Source organism: Engystomops pustulosus, chromosome 11 (genome assembly GCF_040894005.1).
Source record: "Engystomops pustulosus chromosome 11, aEngPut4.maternal, whole genome shotgun sequence".
NCBI lineage: Eukaryota > Metazoa > Chordata > Amphibia > Anura > Leptodactylidae > Engystomops > Engystomops pustulosus.
Genome location: NC_092421.1, coordinates 1,636,372 through 1,657,333, shown reverse-complemented (window position 1 = coordinate 1,657,333; position 20,962 = coordinate 1,636,372). Strand labels below are relative to the sequence as shown.

The following is a 20,962-nucleotide window of genomic DNA, read 5'->3' as shown; positions in this document are numbered from 1 at the left end:
TGGTGCGACTCTAGCCCCCCTGCCATAGGTTCACCACCAACAAAGGGGATACCATATAGCCATGGTGCGGCTCTAGCCCCCGTGCTATAGGTTCACCACCAACATAGGAGATACTATATAGCCATGATGCGTCTCTAGCCCCCGTGCTATAGGTTCACCACCAACATAGGGGATACCATATAGCCATGGTGCGGCTCTAGCCCCCGTGCCATAGGTTCACCACCTCTGACATAGGGGATACCATATAGCCATGGTGCGGCTCTAGCCCCCGTGCTATAGGTTCACCAACATAGGAGATACTATATAGCCATGATGCGTCTCTAGCCCCCGTGCTATAGGTTCACCACCTCTGACATAGGGGATACCATATAGCCATGGTGCGGCTCTAGCCCCCGTGCCATAGGTTCACCACCAACATAGGGGATACCATATAGCCATGGTGCGGCTCTAGCCCCCGTGCTATAGGTTCACCACCAACATAGGGGATACTATATAGCCATGGTGCGGCTCTAGCCCCCCTGCCATAGGTTCACCACCTCTGACATAGGGGATACTATATAGCCATGATGCGACTCTAGCCCCCGTGCCATAGGTTCACCACCAACATAGGGGATACTATATAGCCATGGTGCGACTCTAGCCCCCGTGCCATAGGTTCACCACCTCTGACATAGGGGATACTATATAGCCATGGTGCGACTCTAGCCCCCGTGCCATAGGTTCACCACCTCTGACATAGGGGATACTATATAGCCACAGTGCAACTCTATCCCCCCTGCCATAGGTTTACCATCTCTGACATAGGGGATACTATATAGCCATGGTGCGTCTCTAGCCCCCGTGCCATAGGTTTACCACCTCTGACATAGGGGATACTATATAGCCATAGTGCGTCTCTAGCCCCCCTGCCATAGGTTCACCACCTCTGACATAGGGGATACTATATAGCCATGGTGCGGCTCTAGCCCCCGTGCTATAGGTTCACCACCAACATAGGAGATACTATATAGCCATGATGCGTCTCTAGCCCCCGTGCTATAGGTTCACCACCAACATAGGGGATACCATATAGCCATGATGCGTCTCTAGCCCCGTGCTATAGGTTCACCACCAACATAGGGGATAACATATAGCCATGATGCGACTCTAGCCCCGTGCTATAGGTTCACCCCCCCCCCAACATAGGGGATACCATATAGCCATGATGCGACTCTAGCCCCGTGCTATAGGTTCACCACCTCTGACATAGGGGATACCATATAGCCATGGTGCGGCTCTAGCCCCCGTGCCATAGGTTCACCACCAACATAGGGGATACCATATAGCCATGATGCGACTCTAGCCCCGTGCTATAGGTTCACCACCTCTGACATAGGGGATACCATATAGCCATGGTGCGGCTCTAGCCCCCGTGCCATAGGTTCACCACCTCTGACATAGGGGATACTATATAGCCATGGTGCGGCTCTAGCCCCTGTGCCATAGGTTCACCCCCCAACATAGGGGATACCATATAGCCATGGTGCGGCTGTAGCTCCCGTGCTATAGGTTCACCACCTCTGACATAGGGGATACCATATAGCCATGATGCGACTTTAGTCCCGTGCTATAGGTTCACCACCTCTGACATAGGGGATACCATATAGCCATGGTGCGGCTCTAGCCCCCGTGCCATAGGTTCACCCCCCAACATAGGGGATACCATATAGCCATGGTGCGGCTCTAGCCCCCGTGCTATAGGTTCACCACCTCTGACATAGGGGATACCATATAGCCATGGTGCGACTCTAGCCCCCGTGCCATAGGTTCACCCCCCCAACATAGGGGATACCATATAGCCATGGTGCGGCTCTAGCCCCCGTGCTATAGGTTCACCACCAACATAGGGGATACTATATAGCCATGGTGCGACTCTAGCCCCCGTGCTATAGGTTCACCACCAACATAGGGGATACTATATAGCCATGGTGCGGCTCTAGCCTCCGTGCCATAGGTTCACCCCCCAACATAGGGGATACCATATAGCCATGGTGCGACTCTGTCCCCGTGCTATAGGTTCACCCCCCAATATAGGGGATACCATATAGCCATGGTGCGGCTCTAGCCCCCGTGCCATAGGTTCACCACCAACATAGGGGATACTATATAGCCATGGTGCGGCTCTAGCCCCGTGCTATAGGTTCACCCCCCAACATAGGGGATACCATATAGCCATGGTGCGGCTCTAGCCCCCGTGCCATAGGTTCACCACCTCTGACATAGGGGATACTATATAGCCATGGTGCGTCTCTAGCCCCCGTGCTATAGGTTCACCACCAACATAGGAGATACTATATAGCCATGATGCGACTCTAGCCCCGTGCTATAGGTTCACCCCCCAACATAGGGGATACTATATAGCCATGGTGCGGCTCTAGCCCCGTGCTATAGGTTCACCCCCCAACATAGGGGATACCATATAGCCATGGTGCGGCTCTAGCCCCCGTGCCATAGGTTCACCACCTCTGACATAGGGGATACTATATAGCCATGGTGCGTCTCTAGCCCCCCTGCCATAGGTTCACCACCTCTGACATAGGAGATACTATATAGCCATGGTGCGGCTCTAGCCCCCGTGCCATAGGTTCACCACCTCTGACATAGGGGATACCATATAGCCATGGTGCGGCTCTAGCCCCCGTGCCATAGGTGCACCACCTCTGACATAGGGGATACTATATAGCCATGATGCGACTCTAGCCCCCGTGCCATAGGTGCACCACCTCTGACATAGGGGATACTATATAGCCATAGTGCGGCTCTAGCACCCGTGCCATAGGTTCACCACCTCTGACATAGGGGATACTATATAGCCATGGTGCGACTCTAGCCCCCGTGCCATAGGTGCACCACCTCTGACATAGTATAATCATGGAATGAGCATCCTCTAGGATTACACGTAAATAAATCTGATGCACAGAATTACTCTTTAGACTTAAAGCTCGGAGTAATGATAAATCTGCCCCAGTCCCTGTTGTACCCCTGGCACATCATGTCACTGTGATGTCAGGAAGGGGCTTCTATTCTATAGTAATTACCCCCTGCAGGTAGAGGACATTGTGGAAGCTTTACAGTCACTGTCAGTCGTGGCCATTGATCTCTATTAGTAAGAGAACTTCTGCTCCTCCACCTGCAGGGGTCACTGCACTCAACCTGGAGGCTCACGGCTGCACTGTATCGCTAGAGGCCGTTGTTTATGGTAAGAGACGTCTCCGATGTGAATGGAGCGCCTATAGGCAGCCGCCATATTGTAGGAGTCCAAATCTTATAGAATCTTACGTGACCGGGTGTCCTGTGGACTGAAGACAGAGTTTGATGGTTGTGTGTTATACGTTACAATTCTTCCTCCTTACTCTCTAGGCTTCGAATGTTACAACAGGAGAAGGTGGAAATGATTTAGGTCAAGTATTCGCATTAGTAGCAGGTAAAGGACTACAACTCCCAGACTCCTCTGACTATCACCTCCAGTGTGGCGCCTGGAGAGGCTCCTGAAGTGTTATGGAGGGGCCCGGGCTCTCTGTGTAGCTGCTGACAGGTAAGATCCCTCATAGTGATCATGTATGTGTCATGTAACTGGAATATGACATAATAACAATGTGTGTCAGAGATAGCACAAATGTACAGGTGCAGGGGCACGTCTGTATGTAGGGGCGCTGCCTCGTATGTAGGTGGGGGCGCTGCCTCGGATGTATGTAGGGGCGCTGCCTCGGATGTATGTAGGGGCGCTGCCTCGTATGTATGTAGGGGCGCTGCCTCGTATGTATGTAGGGGCGCTGCCCCGGATGTATGTAGGGGCGCTGCCCCGGATGTAGGTAGGGGCGCTGCCTCGGATGTATGTAGGGGCGCTGCCTCGGATGTAGGTGGGGGCGCTGCCTCGGATGTATGTAGGGGCGCTGCCTCGGATGTAGGTGGGGGCGCTGCCTCGTATGTATGTAGGGGCGCTGCCTCGGATGTATGTAGGGGCGCTGCCTCGGATGTATGTAGGGGCGCTGCCTCGGATGTAGGTGGGGGCGCTGCCTCGGATGTATGTAGGGGCGCTGCCTCGGATGTATGTAGGGGCGCTGCCTCGGATGTAGGTGGGGGCGCTGCCTCGGATGTATGTAGGGGCGCTGCCTCGGATGTATGTAGGGGCGCTGCCTCGTGTGTAGGCGGGGGCGCTGCCTCGTGTGTAGGCGGGGGCGCTGCCTCGTGTGTAGGCGGGGGCGCTGCCTCGGGTGTAGGCGGGGGCGCTGCCTCGGGTGTAGGCGGGGGCGCTGCCTCGGGTGTAGGCGGGGGCGCTGCCTCGGGTGTAGGCGGGGGCGCTGCCTCGGGTGTAGGCGGGGGCGCTGCCTCGGGTGTGGGCGGGGGCGCTGCCTCGGGTGTGGGCGGGGGCGCTGCCTCGGGTGTGGGCGGGGGCGCTGCCTCGGGTGTGGGCGGGGGCGCTGCCTCGGGTGTGGGCGGGGGCGCTGCCTCGGGTGTGGGCGGGGGCGCTGCCTCGGGTGTGGGCGGGGGCGCTGCCTCGGGTGTGGGCGGGGGCGCTGCCCCGGATGTAGGTACACACCTGTATGTAGGGGCGCTGCCTCGGATGTGGGTAGGGGCGCTGCCTCGGATGTGGGTAGGGGCGCTGCCTCGCCATGTATGTAGGGGCGCTGCCTCGCCATGTATGTAGGGGCGCTGCCTCGCCATGTATGTAGGGGCGCTGCCTCGCCATGTATGTAGGGGCGCTGCCTCGCCATGTAGGTGGGTGCACACGTTTATGTATGTAGGGGTGCTGCCCCGGATGTACCAAACATATACCCCATGCGGGGGGAACATTAGGAGTCGGTTTTGTTGGATACATTTACAGTGTCATAATGAAAAAAAGGGAAAGGAAGGACACGAAAACAAGGGGGGGGGTGTCCACGGGGGGAGAAGTATCCAAAAATGTGCCGTAATTATTGAGATCAGTTGTGATGATTTGTAAGACTGTACGGAATTAGATGGTGCTTAAAAAGTTTTTGTTTTTATGGAAATATTTACATTTTTAAATTTTTTTTGCAGATTCTGATCACCTCTTAATGAGACGTTGAGTAAAATATTCCATTTCCTACTTGCGCTTCCATCTACAATGGACAGGGACAACATTCCTGAGAAGATACTGAAGCTTACCCTGGAGATCATCTACCTGCTGACCGGCGAGGTGAGGGATTCTGGGAACACAACTGGAGCATGAGCCATACCTACAGTATAATAGAGATAAAAGCACGAGCAATGGATTCTGGGAGAGGCATAAACCTGTGTATTACTGTGTCATTATTTACTATTAGAAAATTGTGGGGTTCTGGGGACATCACATGACAAATCTATATTACTAGAACAAGACTATGATGGGGACATATCTATATTACTATAACAAGACTATGATGGGGACATATCTATATTACTATAACCAGACTATGATGGAGACATATCTATATTACTATAACCAGACTATGATGGAGACAAATCTATATTACTATAACCAGACTATGATGGAGACATATCTATATTACTATAACAGGACTATGATGGGGACATATCTATATTACTATAACCAGACTATGATGGAGACATATCTATATTACTATAACCAGACTATGATGGAGACATATCTATATTACTATAACAGGACTATGATGGAGACATATCTATATTACTATAACCAGACTATGATGGGGACATATCTATATTACTAGAACAAGACTATGATGGAGACCTCTATATTACTATAACGAGACTGTGATGGAGACATATCTATATTACTAGAACAGGACTATGATGGAGACATATCTATATTACTAGAACAGGACTATGATGGAGACATATCTATATTACTATAACAGGACTATGATGGAGACATATCTATATTACTATAACAGGACTATGATGGAGACATATCTATATTACTATAACGAGACTGTGATGGAGACATATCTATATTACTAGAACAGGACTATGATGGAGACATATCTATATTACTATAACAAGACTATGATGGAGACATATCTATATTACTAGAACAGGACTATGATGGAGACATATCTATATTACTATAACAGGACTATGATGGAGACATATCTATATTACTAGAACAGGACTATGATGGAGACATATCTATATTACTATAACAAGACTATGATGGAGACATATCTATATTACTAGAACAGGACTATGATGGAGACATATCTATATTACTATAACAGGACTATGATGGAGACATATCTATATTACTATAACAAGACTATGATGGAGACATATCTATATTACTATAACAGGACTATGATGGAGACATATCTATATTACTATAACAGGACTATGATGGAGACATATCTATATTACTATAACAGGACTATGATGGAGACATATCTATATTACTATAACAGGACTATGATGGAGACATATCTATATTACTATAACAAGACTATGATGGAGACATATCTATATTACTATAACCAGACTATGATGGGGACATATCTATATTACTATAACAAGACTATGATGGAGACATATCTATATTACTATAATGAGACTATGATGGGGACATATCTATATTACTATAACCAGACTATGATGGAGACATATCTATATTACTAGAACAGGACTATGATGGAGACATATCTATATTACTATAACAAGACTATGATGGGGACATATCTATATTACTAGAACAGGACTATGATGGGGACATATCTATATTACTAGAACAGGACTATGATGGAGACATATCTATATTACTATAACAAGACTATGATGGAGACATATCTATATTACTATAACAGGACTATGATGGAGACATATCTATATTACTATAATGAGACTATGATGGGGACATATCTATATTACTATAACAGGACTATGATGGAGACATATCTATATTACTATAATGAGACTATGATGGAGACATATCTATATTACTATAATGAGACTATGATGGGGACATATCTATATTACTATAATGAGACTATGATGGGGACATATCTATATTACTATGATGGGGACATATCTATATTACTATAATGAGACTATGATGGGGACATATCTATATTACTATGATGGGGACATATCTATATTACTAGAACAGGACTATGATGGGGACATATCTATATTACTATAACCAGACTATGATGGAGACATATCTATATTACTACCCTGTTTCCCCTAAAATAAGACATCCCCCGAAAGTAAGACCTAGTACAATTTTGTTCCGGCTTAGAAATATAAGGCCTCCCCTGAAAATAAGACCTAGCGGCCGCCATACATTAGTATATGGAAATCTTTTAGATGCTGCAGAAGGATGTGACATGGAGAAGAATTCATGGAAGTAAATCACTGGTTGTTGTGCTGCAAACGTGATACCAGCAGCTACCAGGATAAGAAGGGTCATTTATGGAAAGTTCTTTTACTAAACATTAGAGATTGGAGCCAATGATACCAATAAAAATGTAGTCACAAGACATACTGCATGAAATTCAGAGTTTGGAGAGTCAGAAAGAAGTTAGAGAAGTTGATTTTTTGTTCAACGATAAATGTAAATTCGTGTTCATAGAAAAATAAGAATCCCCTGAAAATAAGACCTAGAGACTCTTTAGAAGCAAAAATTAATATAAGACACTGTCTTATTTTCGGGGAAACAGGGTAGAACAGGACTATGATGGAGACATATCTATATTACTATAACAAGACTATGATGGAGACATATCTATATTACTATAACAGGACTATGATGGAGACATATCTATATTACTATAACAAGACTATGATGGAGACATATCTATATTACTATAACAGGACTATGATGGAGACATATCTATATTACTATAACAGGACTATGATGGAGACATATCTATATTACTATAACAGGACTATGATGGAGACATATCTATATTACTATAACAAGACTATGATGGAGACATATCTATATTACTATAACAGGACTATGATGGAGACATATCTATATTACTATAACCGGACTATGATGGAGACATATCTATATTACTATAACAGGACTATGATGGAGACATATCTATATTACTATAACAAGACTATGATGGAGACATATCTATATTACTATAACAGGACTATGATGGAGACATATCTATATTACTAGAACAGGACTATGATGGAGACATATCTATATTACTAGAACAGGACTATGATGGAGACATATCTATATTACTATAATGAGACTATGATGGGGACATATCTATATTACTATAACAGGACTATGATGGAGACATATCTATATTACTATAACAGGACTATGATGGAGACATATCTATATTACTATAACAGGACTATGATGAAGACATATCTATATTACTATAACAGGACTATGATGGAGACATATCTATATTACTATAACAGGACTATGATGGAGACATATCTATATTACTATAACAGGACTATGATGGAGACATATCTATATTACTAGAACAGGACTATGATGGAGACATATCTATATTACTATAATGAGACTATGATGGGGACATATCTATATTACTATAACCAGACTATGATGGAGACATATCTATATTACTAGAACAGGACTATGATGGAGACATATCTATATTACTATAACAAGACTATGATGGAGACATATCTATATTACTATAACAGGACTATGATGGAGACATATCTATATTACTATAACCGGACTATGATGGAGACATATCTATATTACTATAACAGGACTATGATGAAGACATATCTATATTACTAGAACAGGACTATGATGGAGACATATCTATATTACTATAACAAGACTATGATGGAGACATATCTATATTACTATAACAGGACTATGATGGAGACATATCTATATTACTATAACAGGACTATGATGGAGACATATCTATATTACTAGAACAGGACTATGATGGAGACATATCTATATTACTATAATGAGACTATGATGGGGACATATCTATATTACTATAACAGGACTATGATGGAGACATATCTATATTACTATAACAGGACTATGATGAAGACATATCTATATTACTAGAACAGGACTATGATGGAGACATATCTATATTACTATAATGAGACTATGATGGGGACATATCTATATTACTATAACCAGACTATGATGGAGACATATCTATATTACTAGAACAGGACTATGATGGAGACATATCTATATTACTATAACAGGACTATGATGGAGACATATCTATATTACTATAACAGGACTATGATGGAGACATATCTATATTACTATAACAAGACTATGATGGAGACATATCTATATTACTATAACAGGACTATGATGGAGACATATCTATATTACTATAACCGGACTATGATGGAGACATATCTATATTACTATAACAGGACTATGATGGAGACATATCTATATTACTATAACAAGACTATGATGGAGACATATCTATATTACTATAACAGGACTATGATGGAGACATATCTATATTACTAGAACAGGACTATGATGGAGACATATCTATATTACTAGAACAGGACTATGATGGAGACATATCTATATTACTAGAACAGGACTATGATGGAGACATATCTATATTACTAGAACAGGACTATGATGGAGACATATCTATATTACTAGAACAGGACTATGATGGAGACATATCTATATTACTATAACAGGACTATGATGGAGACATATCTATATTACTATAACAAGACTATGATGGGGACATATCTATATTACTATAACAAGACTATGATGGAGACATATCTATATTACTAGAACAGGACTATGATGGAGACATATCTATATTACTATAACAGGACTATGATGAAGACATATCTATATTACTATAACAGGACTATGATGGAGACATATCTATATTACTAGAACAGGACTATGATGGAGACATATCTATATTACTATAATGAGACTATGATGGGGACATATCTATATTACTATAACCAGACTATGATGGAGACATATCTATATTACTAGAACAGGACTATGATGGAGACATATCTATATTACTAGAACAGGACTATGATGGAGACATATCTATATTACTATAATGAGACTATGATGGGGACATATCTATATTACTAGAACAGGACTATGATGGAGACATATCTATATTACTAGAACAGGACTATGATGGAGACATATCTATATTACTAGAACAGGACTATGATGGAGACATATCTATATTACTATAACAGGACTATGATGGGGACATATCTATATTACTATAACAGGACTATGATGGAGACATATCTATATTACTATAACAGGACTATGATGGGGACATATCTATATTACTAGAACAAGACTATGATGGAGACATATCTATATTACTATAACAGGACTATGATGGAGACATATCTATATTACTAGAACAGGACTATGATGGAGACATATCTATATTACTAGAACAGGACTATGATGGAGACATATCTATATTACTATAACAGGACTATGATGAAGACATATCTATATTACTATAACAGGACTATGATGGAGACATATCTATATTACTAGAACAGGACTATGATGGAGACATATCTATATTACTATAACAAGACTATGATGGGGACATATCTATATTACTATAACAAGACTATGATGGAGACATATCTATATTACTATAACAAGACTATGATGGGGACATATCTATATTACTATAACAAGACTATGATGGGGACATATCTATATTACTATAACCAGACTATGATGGGGACATATCTATATTACTAGAACAAGACTATGATGGAGACATATCTATATTACTATAACAGGACTATGATGGGGACATATCTATATTACTAGAACAGGACTATGATGGAGACATATCTATATTACTAGAACAGGACTATGATGGAGACATATCTATATTACTAGAACAGGACTATGATGGAGACATATCTATATTACTATAACAGGACTATGATGAAGACATATCTATATTACTATAACAGGACTATGATGGAGACATATCTATATTACTAGAACAGGACTATGATGGAGACATATCTATATTACTATAACAGGACTATGATGGAGACATATCTATATTACTATAATGAGACTATGATGGAGACATATCTATATTACTATGATGGAGACATATCTATATTACTATAACCAGACTATGATGGAGACATATCTATATTACTATAACAAGACTATGATGGAGACATATCTATATTACTATAACAAGACTATGATGGGGACATATCTATATTACTATAACAAGACTATGATGGAGACATATCTATATTACTATAACAGGACTATGATGGGGACATATCTATATTACTATAATGAGACTATGATGGAGACATATCTATATTACTATGATGGAGACATGGTGCAATCACTTGCTTGTACAAGTGATCCAGACATTGTAGACAAAAGACAATGGGGCAGATTTATCAAGTGTCTGGACGTCAGAATATTTCCAGTTGCCTGTGGCAACCAATCACAGCTCTCCTTTAAAATATTCATGAGCACTGGTAAAATGAAAGCTGAGCGGTGATTGGTTGCCATGGGCAACTGGAAATATTCTGACTTTCAGACACTTGATAAATCTCCCCCAATATACACAGATCTCGGTGTTGAACAAGTGTCCACGGGAGACAAGAATCCTGAGCGTGTGTGGGGGGGCTCCCCACGATTTTTGTCCTATTGGCCAATGTTGTGTTGTACATGAGAGTTCTGGCGGTACCACAGCGCAGCCTCAGATTTGCGCAGGCGTCTTTCTCCCCAGACTGAGGTGTCGGTGTCTCGCCCTCGATGCTTTGGGCCTTTTGGGTGAGTTTATTTTTCTCTTTCCTTTGTGCTTCTGCTCTAGCGCACAGCGGCCTAGAATCTGATGGAGGATATTGTGGACTCCTAGAACATTCTGGGGAACCTTTTGCATCTGTGGAAGGACTTGCGTTCCCTGGGTGCATGCGTGGGGTCTCTTTGTAGACTTTGTCGCTGTTTTCCTCCCACTATAATCTGATTATTCCCAGGTCCTGGTCGCTGCTCACTGATAGGATTACCGCTGGGTTCATCCTTCCAGGTCTATGACCATTTCCTTCGCTTTCTCAGCAGGATTCGGCTGCTGCTCTCCCTCCATTGCACAGAGTTATCGATGGCCTCCCTGTAGTGTTTATCTGCAGGTGTCGGAGATCTGTAAGTCTGGAGCGAGCGCTGCAAATGGTGAAAAGGAACGGAGAGAGAATTGTGCCCCGGGTGCTCCCCGATTGTTACCCACGAGGCTCCTCCCCTATTTCCCAGGCAGTCGAGGCTCCAGATTATCAATACGGGGGCAATGCTTAATTTTGTCATTTTATCCCCCATAAGCGCCAGGTCAATGGTGTCACAGCCGGTGACCCTGACAGCCGCGCCCGTCTCTTCTATCTGGGGTTCGGGTCCGGGCTGTGGGTCTTGTTTAGTTTTGGGACCGGCAAAATTTTGCTAAGGTCGTTGGCTGACACCCTTACTCCCGCGCCGGCCTGGTTATCGGTTATTGTGGGGGTCGGGTGTCAGAGTTTGTGGCCTGTGTTGATGCCTGTTTTTGGTTGCTCCTCCGGGAAGCGATTAGTAACTAGACTTGGATCGTCCGCTCTCGGTTCCCAAGTGTTTTTGCCGGTGATTTTTCTCCCCCGCCCCAAACTTCCCGTTATTTGTCCTCAGGTCGTCCTCCGGCCTTTTCCCATATTCTTTCCTGCATTCAATGTTTTTGCTTGTTAGTTGTGATTGGATTATTTTTTGGCTTCTCTGTTCTCGTTTCTGAAGGCTTTCTTTTTGAGTGTTTTCGGGTATAAAATCAGGAATTGCCGGGTGTTGCATAAATGTGATATTTCCCATGAAGGGATTGATTCTTGTACATAGGATAATGATGTGCGTCTGGAAGGCAGAGCTGATTAACCCTTTGTTGGTCATTGGACCTTCTTCATAATTTGTTAGTTTTTGCAGGGGATCTTCTTGACCAGTCGCTGGTGAACTTTTTTTTGTCTATTACTATGTTGTGATCTGACTTTCCTAATGGTGGCTGGATCTGGACCTCATAGGCCTCCTTGGCATTAGAATTAGAGATTTAGTATTTACTATGTTCTCTGGTGGCCACTTGTACTCACTGATAAAAGGGGGGGGGAGGATGTTTAGGGATGACACCCCATTGAAGTCGCCCATTAACACAATCAGAGAGTTAGGGTGCGGTCACACGGTGCGTTCTTGGTGCGTTTACTCATGTTTACCATGCGTTTGGCTGGTGTGAATCAATTTTCTTCTTCGTTTTTGGGAGTGTAAGCAGCTGTATTAACATTTTCACAGCTGCTTACACTTACAGAAGTGAAACTGATTCAAGGCAGCCAAATGGAACACGCCATGTTTGTAGCTCATTTATACTGTCAACAAGGATATTTATTGGTGGTCTGTAGATTACCCCGACAATGGCAAGTGCACATAATATTCCAACCAGAAACAATTGGCCCATATTATGTGCCCCTGGAATTCACATATTTACAAATAGCAGTGCGCCACTGAAGGATTCTGAGAATGTTGGAAGACTTGTATCTATATTACTAACATATCTTTGTGATTGTACGGACTACAACTCCAAGCATCCATATAGATAAGCTATGGATAACCGCTAGATGGGCCTGGTCATCTCCATGCTGAAGTACTGGCAGCAGGTAAGGATAGGGGATCAGTGCAGATGTAACGTGGACATGTCCTTGTGTATCTGAAAGTGACAACGTCTGACAAGGTCTCCTAAATTACAGTGAATTACATTCCTTGTCCAATGATTTGCAGGATTACTCGGTGGTCAATAAAGCCGGTGATCCGGGGAGGATGTGCAGGACGGCGAGGCCACCGCCTCTGTCAGAGGTTTGTGATAAGAACAATAATCAGAAGATCCTGGAGGTCACCAAGAAGATGGTGGAGCTGCTGAGCGGAGAGGTGAGCGCTGCAGGGGATGCTGGGACGTCACACAGAAGCACCAGGGATGACGGCTCTGGGTGACGACTGTGTCATTGTGTCCACAGGTTCCTATAAGACACGAGGACATCATTGTATGCTTCTCCATGGAGGAGTGGGAGTATGTGGAAGGACACAAGGACCTGTACAAGGACCTCATAACGGAGGACCACCCCGTCCATGATCACACCGGTAAGATCTGGTCACTTTGTAATCCCGGAACAACATACAACAACATATAACAACCTGTCCGACCCTAATAACTTATCTGCACACATTAGTGAGTGTGGAAAGATTTATTCCTTTTTAACCCTTTAAAAGATTCTTCTATGTCCTCAGTATAAGAAAATATCACATTCTCTAATTCACTGTTATTAACAAAAACGCAGCATCTCACAGATACAACCCCCCTGTCTCTATCCGTCCTGCTGGACACTATTTCAGTTGCCCCTGGACACGACCCTGTAACTTCTCATTTTCGGGTCGGCAGCCATCTTGCCTGAGTCTTGGCAGAGCTTTTCTCTCCGCCTCTAGCTCCTCCCCCTGCGGTCACTGATACAATATATCTGGAAGGGATCCTTCCCCATTACATGTACAAAGAATAGCCAGGCACAAAGTTTAAGTTAATGAACAAAGTTTTATTGCGATAATCCAAAGTATAACTTTTCAGCCAAAATCAGCCTTTGTCACATACGTCTACCGCTATAAGAAGGAAGTCCGGCATTTGTGTGTCTGTAGCGCTGCGTGGTATTGCATGTCTGTGATTGCGGATGGCGCTGTAATACCACGCAGCGCTGCAGACACATAAATGCCGGACTTCATACCTTACATATTATCTGGTATATCATGTGCCACATTATAACTTATTAAGCTGGAAACCTTTTCAAGCCTTTTAGGGGATGGAATAATACAATGATAATGTAGCATGTTAGCTATGTGTTAACCCAAAAAAACAATGATCAACGTGACGTCAACACATGTTAACAATGCCATTAGCCAAATCCTCAACTGTTTCAAGACTCCATGTAAACGGCAGGTGTGAACGCAGCCTCGGGGGGGGTGTCCTGACACGTGCATCGTAGAAGCGTGCTTTCTAACGCATCCGCCAGGACGCCATTTGTGATCTCACCCTGGTAAATGCGTGGTGTATACATTGCATCTTGGGCCGTGACATTGGAGCCAGTTACACATCTGAGGCACTGGGCGTTAAATACAGGACAGAGAGATCTGCTTTACACAAATCACATACATGGAGACAGATACACTAGTATGGAATTACCCCCATATATAACCCCTGTAATGTAATATAATATAATACACTAGTATGGAATTACCCCCATATATAACCCCTGTAATGTAATATAATATAATACACTAGTATGGAATTACCCCATATATAACCCCTGTAATGTCATATAATACACTAGTATGGAATTACCCCCATATATAACCCCTGTAATGTAATGTAATATAATACACTAGTATGGAATTACCCCCATATATAACCCCTGTAATGTAATATAATATAATACACTAGTATGGAATTACCCCCATATATAACCCCTGTAATGTAATATAATATAATACACTAGTATGGAATTACCCCCATATATAACCCCTGTAATGTCATATAATACACTAGTATGGAATTACCCCCATATATAACCCCTGTAATGTAATGTAATATAATACACTAGTATGGAATTACCCCCATATATAACCCCTGTAATGTAATGTAATATAATACACTAGTATGGAATTACCCCCATATATAACCCCTGTAATGTAATATAATATAATACACTAGTATGGAATTACCCCCATATATAACCCCTGTAATGTCATATAATACACTAGTATGGAATTACCCCCATATATAACCCCTGTAATGTAATGTAATATAATACACTAGTATGGAATTACCCCCATATATAACCCCTGTAATGTAATGTAATATAATACACTAGTATGGAATTACCTCCATATATAACCCCTGTAATGTAATATAATATAATACACTAGTATGGAATTACCCCCATATATAACCCCTGTAATGTAATATAATATAATACACTAGTATGGAATTACCCCCATATATAACCCCTGTAATGTAATGTAATATAATACACTAGTATGGAATTACCCCCATATATAACCCCTGTAATGTAATATAATATAATACACTAGTATGGAATTACCCCCATATATAACCCCTGTAATGTAATATAATATAATACACTAGTATGGAATTACCCCCATATATAACCCCTGTAATGTAATATAATATAATACACTAGTATGGAATTACCCCCATATATAACCCCTGTAATGTAATGTAATATAATACACTAGTATGGAATTACCCCCATATATAACCCATGTAATGTAATATAATATAATACACTAGTATGGAATTACCCCCATATATAACCCCTGTAATGTAATATAATATAATACACTAGTATGGAATTACCCCCATATATAACCCCTGTAATGTCATATAATATAATACACTAGTATGGAATTACCCCCATATATAACCCCTGTAATGTAATATAATACACTAGTATGGAATTACCCCCATATATAACCCCTGTAATGTAATATAATATAATACACTAGTATGGAATTACCCCCATATATAACCCCTGTAATGTAATATAATACACTAGTATGGAATTACCCCCATATATAACCCCTGTAATATAATATAATACACTAGTATGGAATTACCCCCATATATAACCCCTGTAATGTAATATAATATAATACACTAGTATGGAATTACCCCCATATATAACCCCTGTAATGTAATGTAATATAATACACTAGTATGGAATTACCCCCATATATAACCCCTGTAATGTAATATAATATAATACACTAGTATGGAATTACCCCCATATATAACCCCTGTAATGTCATATAATATAATACACTAGTATGGAATTACCCCCATATATAACCCCTGTAATGTAATATAATATAATACACTAGTATGGAATTACCCCCATATATAACCCCTGTAATGTAATATAATATAATACACTAGTATGGAATTACCCCCATATATAACCCCTGTAATGTAATGTAATATAATACACTAGTATGGAATTACCCCCATATATAACCCCTGTAATGTAATATAATATAATACACTAGTATGGAATTACCCCCATATATAACCCCTGTAATGTAATATAATATAATACACTAGTATGGAATTACCCCCATATATAACCCCTGTAATGTAATGTAATATAATACACTAGTATGGAATTTCCCCCATATATAACCCCTGTAATGTAATGTAATATAATACACTAGTATGGAATTACCCCCATATATAACCCCTGTAATGTAATGTAATATAATACACTAGTATGGAATTTCCCCCATATATAACCCCTGTAATGTAATGTAATATAATACACTAGTATGGAATTACCCCATATATAACCCCTGTAATGTAATATAATATAATACACTAGTATGGAATTACCCCCATATATAACCCCTGTAATGTAATATAATATAATACACTAGTATGGAATTACCTCCATATATAACCCCTTTAATGTAATATAATATAATACACTAGTATGGAATTACCCCCATATATAACCCCTGTAATGTAATATAATATAATACACTAGTATGGAATTACCCCCATATATAACCCCTGTAATGTAATATAATATAATACACTAGTATGGAATTACCCCCATATATAACCCCTGTAATGTAATATAATATAATACACTAGTATGGAATTACCCCATATATAACCCCTGTAATGTAATATAATATAATACACTAGTATGGAATTACCCCATATATAACCCCTGTAATGTAATGTAATATAATACACTAGTATGGAATTACCCCATATATAACCCCTGTAATGTAATGTAATATAATACACTAGTATGGAATTACCCCCATATATAACCCCTGTAATGTAATGTAATATAATACACTAGTATGGAATTACCCCATATATAACCCCTGTAATGTAATATAATACACTAGTATGGAATTACCCCATATATAACCCCTGTAATGTAATGTAATATAATACACTAGTATGGAATTACCCCCATATATAACCCCTGTAATGTAATGTAATATAATACACTAGTATGGAATTACCCCATATATAACCCCTGTAATGTAATATAATATAATACACTAGTATGGAATTACCCCATATATAACCCATGTAATGTAATATAATATAATACACTAGTATGGAATTACCCCCATATATAACCCCTGTAATGTAATATAATATAATACACTAGTATGGAATTACCCCCATATATAACCCCTGTAATGTAATATAATATAATACACTAGTATGGAATTACCCCCATATATAACCCCTGTAATGTCATATAATATAATACACTAGTATGGAATTACCCCCATATATAACCCCTGTAATGTCATATAATATAATACACTAGTATGGAATTACCCCCATATATAACCCCTGTAATGTAATATAATATAATACACTAGTATGGAATTACCCCCATATATAACCCCTGTAATGTCATATAATATAATACACTAGTATGGAATTACCCCATATATAACCCCTGTAATGTAATGTAATATAATACACTAGTATGGAATTACCCCCATATATAACCCCTGTAATGTAATATAATATAATACACTAGTATGGAATTACCCCCATATATAACCCCTGTAATGTAATATAATATAATACACTAGTATGGAATTACCCCCATATATAACCCCTGTAATGTAATATAATATAATACACTAGTATGGAATTACCCCCATATATAACCCCTGTAATGTAATATAATATAATACACTAGTATGGAATTACCCCTGTAATGTAATATAATATAATACACTGTAATGCATGTTCATGTTTTTCTAGATCTCCCAAGCTCTGACAACTTGTCACTGAAGCTGAATTTCCCTTCTCTATCCCCTGACGCCTCCGGCGAGGATCATTCCAATAGCGATGATTCTGAGGATGTCCAAGAGGTAGCGCCCCAAAAAGCTCAGAGCCCGTTCACACCGGTGTCCTCCTGCACACAGTATAGACAGATAGGACCTGCTGGCGGAGGAGGAGGAGGATTGTGTGCGGACGTAGAAGATGACGATGTGGTCTACATGCCCACGGAGGATCCTCAGAGGGGATGTCCATCCCGGTCCTATGATGGCGGCCGCCATAGTGACTCTGATTGCTGCTTGCTCACAGAACAGATACAGAACTCTTCTGATCACAGGACGGGCGATGTCGGGTGTGCAGGAGACGGAGTGCTTATAGTGGACAATGTCTATACGTCTACAGACCTAACAAATCACTCTAGAGAATGGGTCACGGATGTAAACCTTGTAGGGTGTCCCATCACCCCCCAGCACGTCACCTCCCAATACTCTACCTCTTGTGTTATCGAGGTCGCGTCCATTTGTGAGGAGGGAAATGTCACCAGCACGGACGTCTACTACCCCACAGACCCCAAAACATCACTGTATGTATCCGACAAGGTGGAAGACGCCCCGGAGTCTTGGGGGACGGATGTGATATACACTAACATGTATACACCTTCAGGACTGACCCCGGCCGATCTCGCTAGTATCAAGAAAGAGCTGATATCCTGGAGAGATGGAAGCCTGCAGCTCCAGAACAGGCCCATGGGGGAAAGAGCCGTGAGCAGCGGCTGCCAAGAGGATGGAAGTCGGGATCCCACAGATGCTTATCCATCGCCTCGGATTAAGACCGAATACGACCCAGAGGGTTCTGCTGACCACTATACGACTCTGAGGCACAGCCAAGTCCCCTACAGCCATGCGGATTTCATCAAGGAGGAAAAGGTGAGCACGGATCTGTCCGCAGGCAATGAGAACCTCCGCCAACAATTGTACAGCTGTTCCGATTGTAAAAAATACTTTTCCAGCGAAAGCAATTTATCCAAACACAGACCAATGTGTAAGGGCCGGAAGCCCCACATCTGCTCCCGCTGCGGGAAATGCTTCGCCAGCGCCTCGTACCTGGTGATACACGAGCGAATTCACACCGGAGAGAAACCCTACTCCTGCACTCACTGCGGGAAAAGCTTCACACGGAAACCGGATCTGATCCGCCACGAAAGGATCCACACGGGGGAGAAGCCCTTCGCCTGCCCCGAGTGCGGCAAACGTTTCACCAGCGTCTCCAATATCTTCATGCATCGGCGGATTCACACGGGAGAAAAGCCTTTTGCTTGTTCTGAATGTGGCAAACGCTTCATCAAAAAGTCTGACCTGGCCCGCCACGAGAAGATCCACCTGCCACAGAAGCCCGTGCCGTGTCCGCAGTGTGGGAAACTTTTTGGCTCAAAGATCATCCTAGGTAAACATATGGCTGTCCACACGGTGGAGGCTCCGGACACGGCCCAGGGAGCAAGCTGATTCTTGTTTTCATGTATATTGTGTGCAAAACAAACAGACTGATCTATATGTCCATGTACAGATGTATATAAGGCCTTCTATATGTCCATGTACAGCTGTATATAAGGCCTTCTATATGTCCATGTACAGCTGTATATAAGGCCTTCCATATGTCCATGTACAGATGTATATAAGGCCTTCTATATGTCCATGTACAGCTGTATATAAGGCCTTCTATATGTCCATGTACAGCTGTATATAAGGCCTTCTATATGTCCATGTACAGATGTATATAAGGCCTTCTATATGTCCATGTACAGATGTATATAAGGCCTTCCATATGTCCATGTACAGCTGTATATAAGGCCTTCTATATGTCCATGTACAGATGTATATAAGGCCTTCTATATGTCCATGTACAGATGTATATAAGGCCTTCTATATGTCCATGTACAGATGTATATAAGGCCTTCTATATGTCCATGTACAGCTGTATATAAGGCCTTCTATATGTCCATGTACAGCTGTATATAAGGCCTTCTATATGTCCATGTACAGCTGTATATAAGGCCTTCTATATGTCCATGTACAGATGTA

At 41.7% G+C, this 20,962-nt stretch overlaps 1 protein-coding gene across 1 annotated transcript; it reads left to right on the top strand.

Moving 5' to 3' along the window:
• The first annotated feature begins 3,353 nt into the window (after window positions 1-3,353).
• LOC140106301 (uncharacterized) lies at window positions 3,354-20,513 on the top strand. Its single transcript, XM_072130681.1, has 5 exons — window positions 3,354-3,574; window positions 5,059-5,197; window positions 13,784-13,930; window positions 14,017-14,140; window positions 18,867-20,513. The coding sequence occupies exons 2-5, from the start codon at window positions 5,126-5,128 to the stop codon at window positions 20,384-20,386; spliced, it is 1,863 nt and encodes a 620-aa protein (XP_071986782.1). The 5' UTR covers window positions 3,354-3,574; window positions 5,059-5,125; the 3' UTR covers window positions 20,387-20,513.
• Window positions 20,514-20,962: the final 449 nt, after the last annotated feature.

Excerpts from the sequence above, each read along its gene's own strand:
- LOC140106301 (XM_072130681.1), top strand. The coding sequence starts at position 5,126 with ATGGACAGGGACAACATTCCTGAGAAGATACTGAAGCTTACCCTGGAG. Across the intron at positions 5,198-13,783 it reads TCTACCTGCTGACCGGCGAG|GATTACTCGGTGGTCAATAA; the intron begins GTGAGGGATTCT and ends AATGATTTGCAG. Across the intron at positions 14,141-18,866 it reads CCCCGTCCATGATCACACCG|ATCTCCCAAGCTCTGACAAC; the intron begins GTAAGATCTGGT and ends ATGTTTTTCTAG.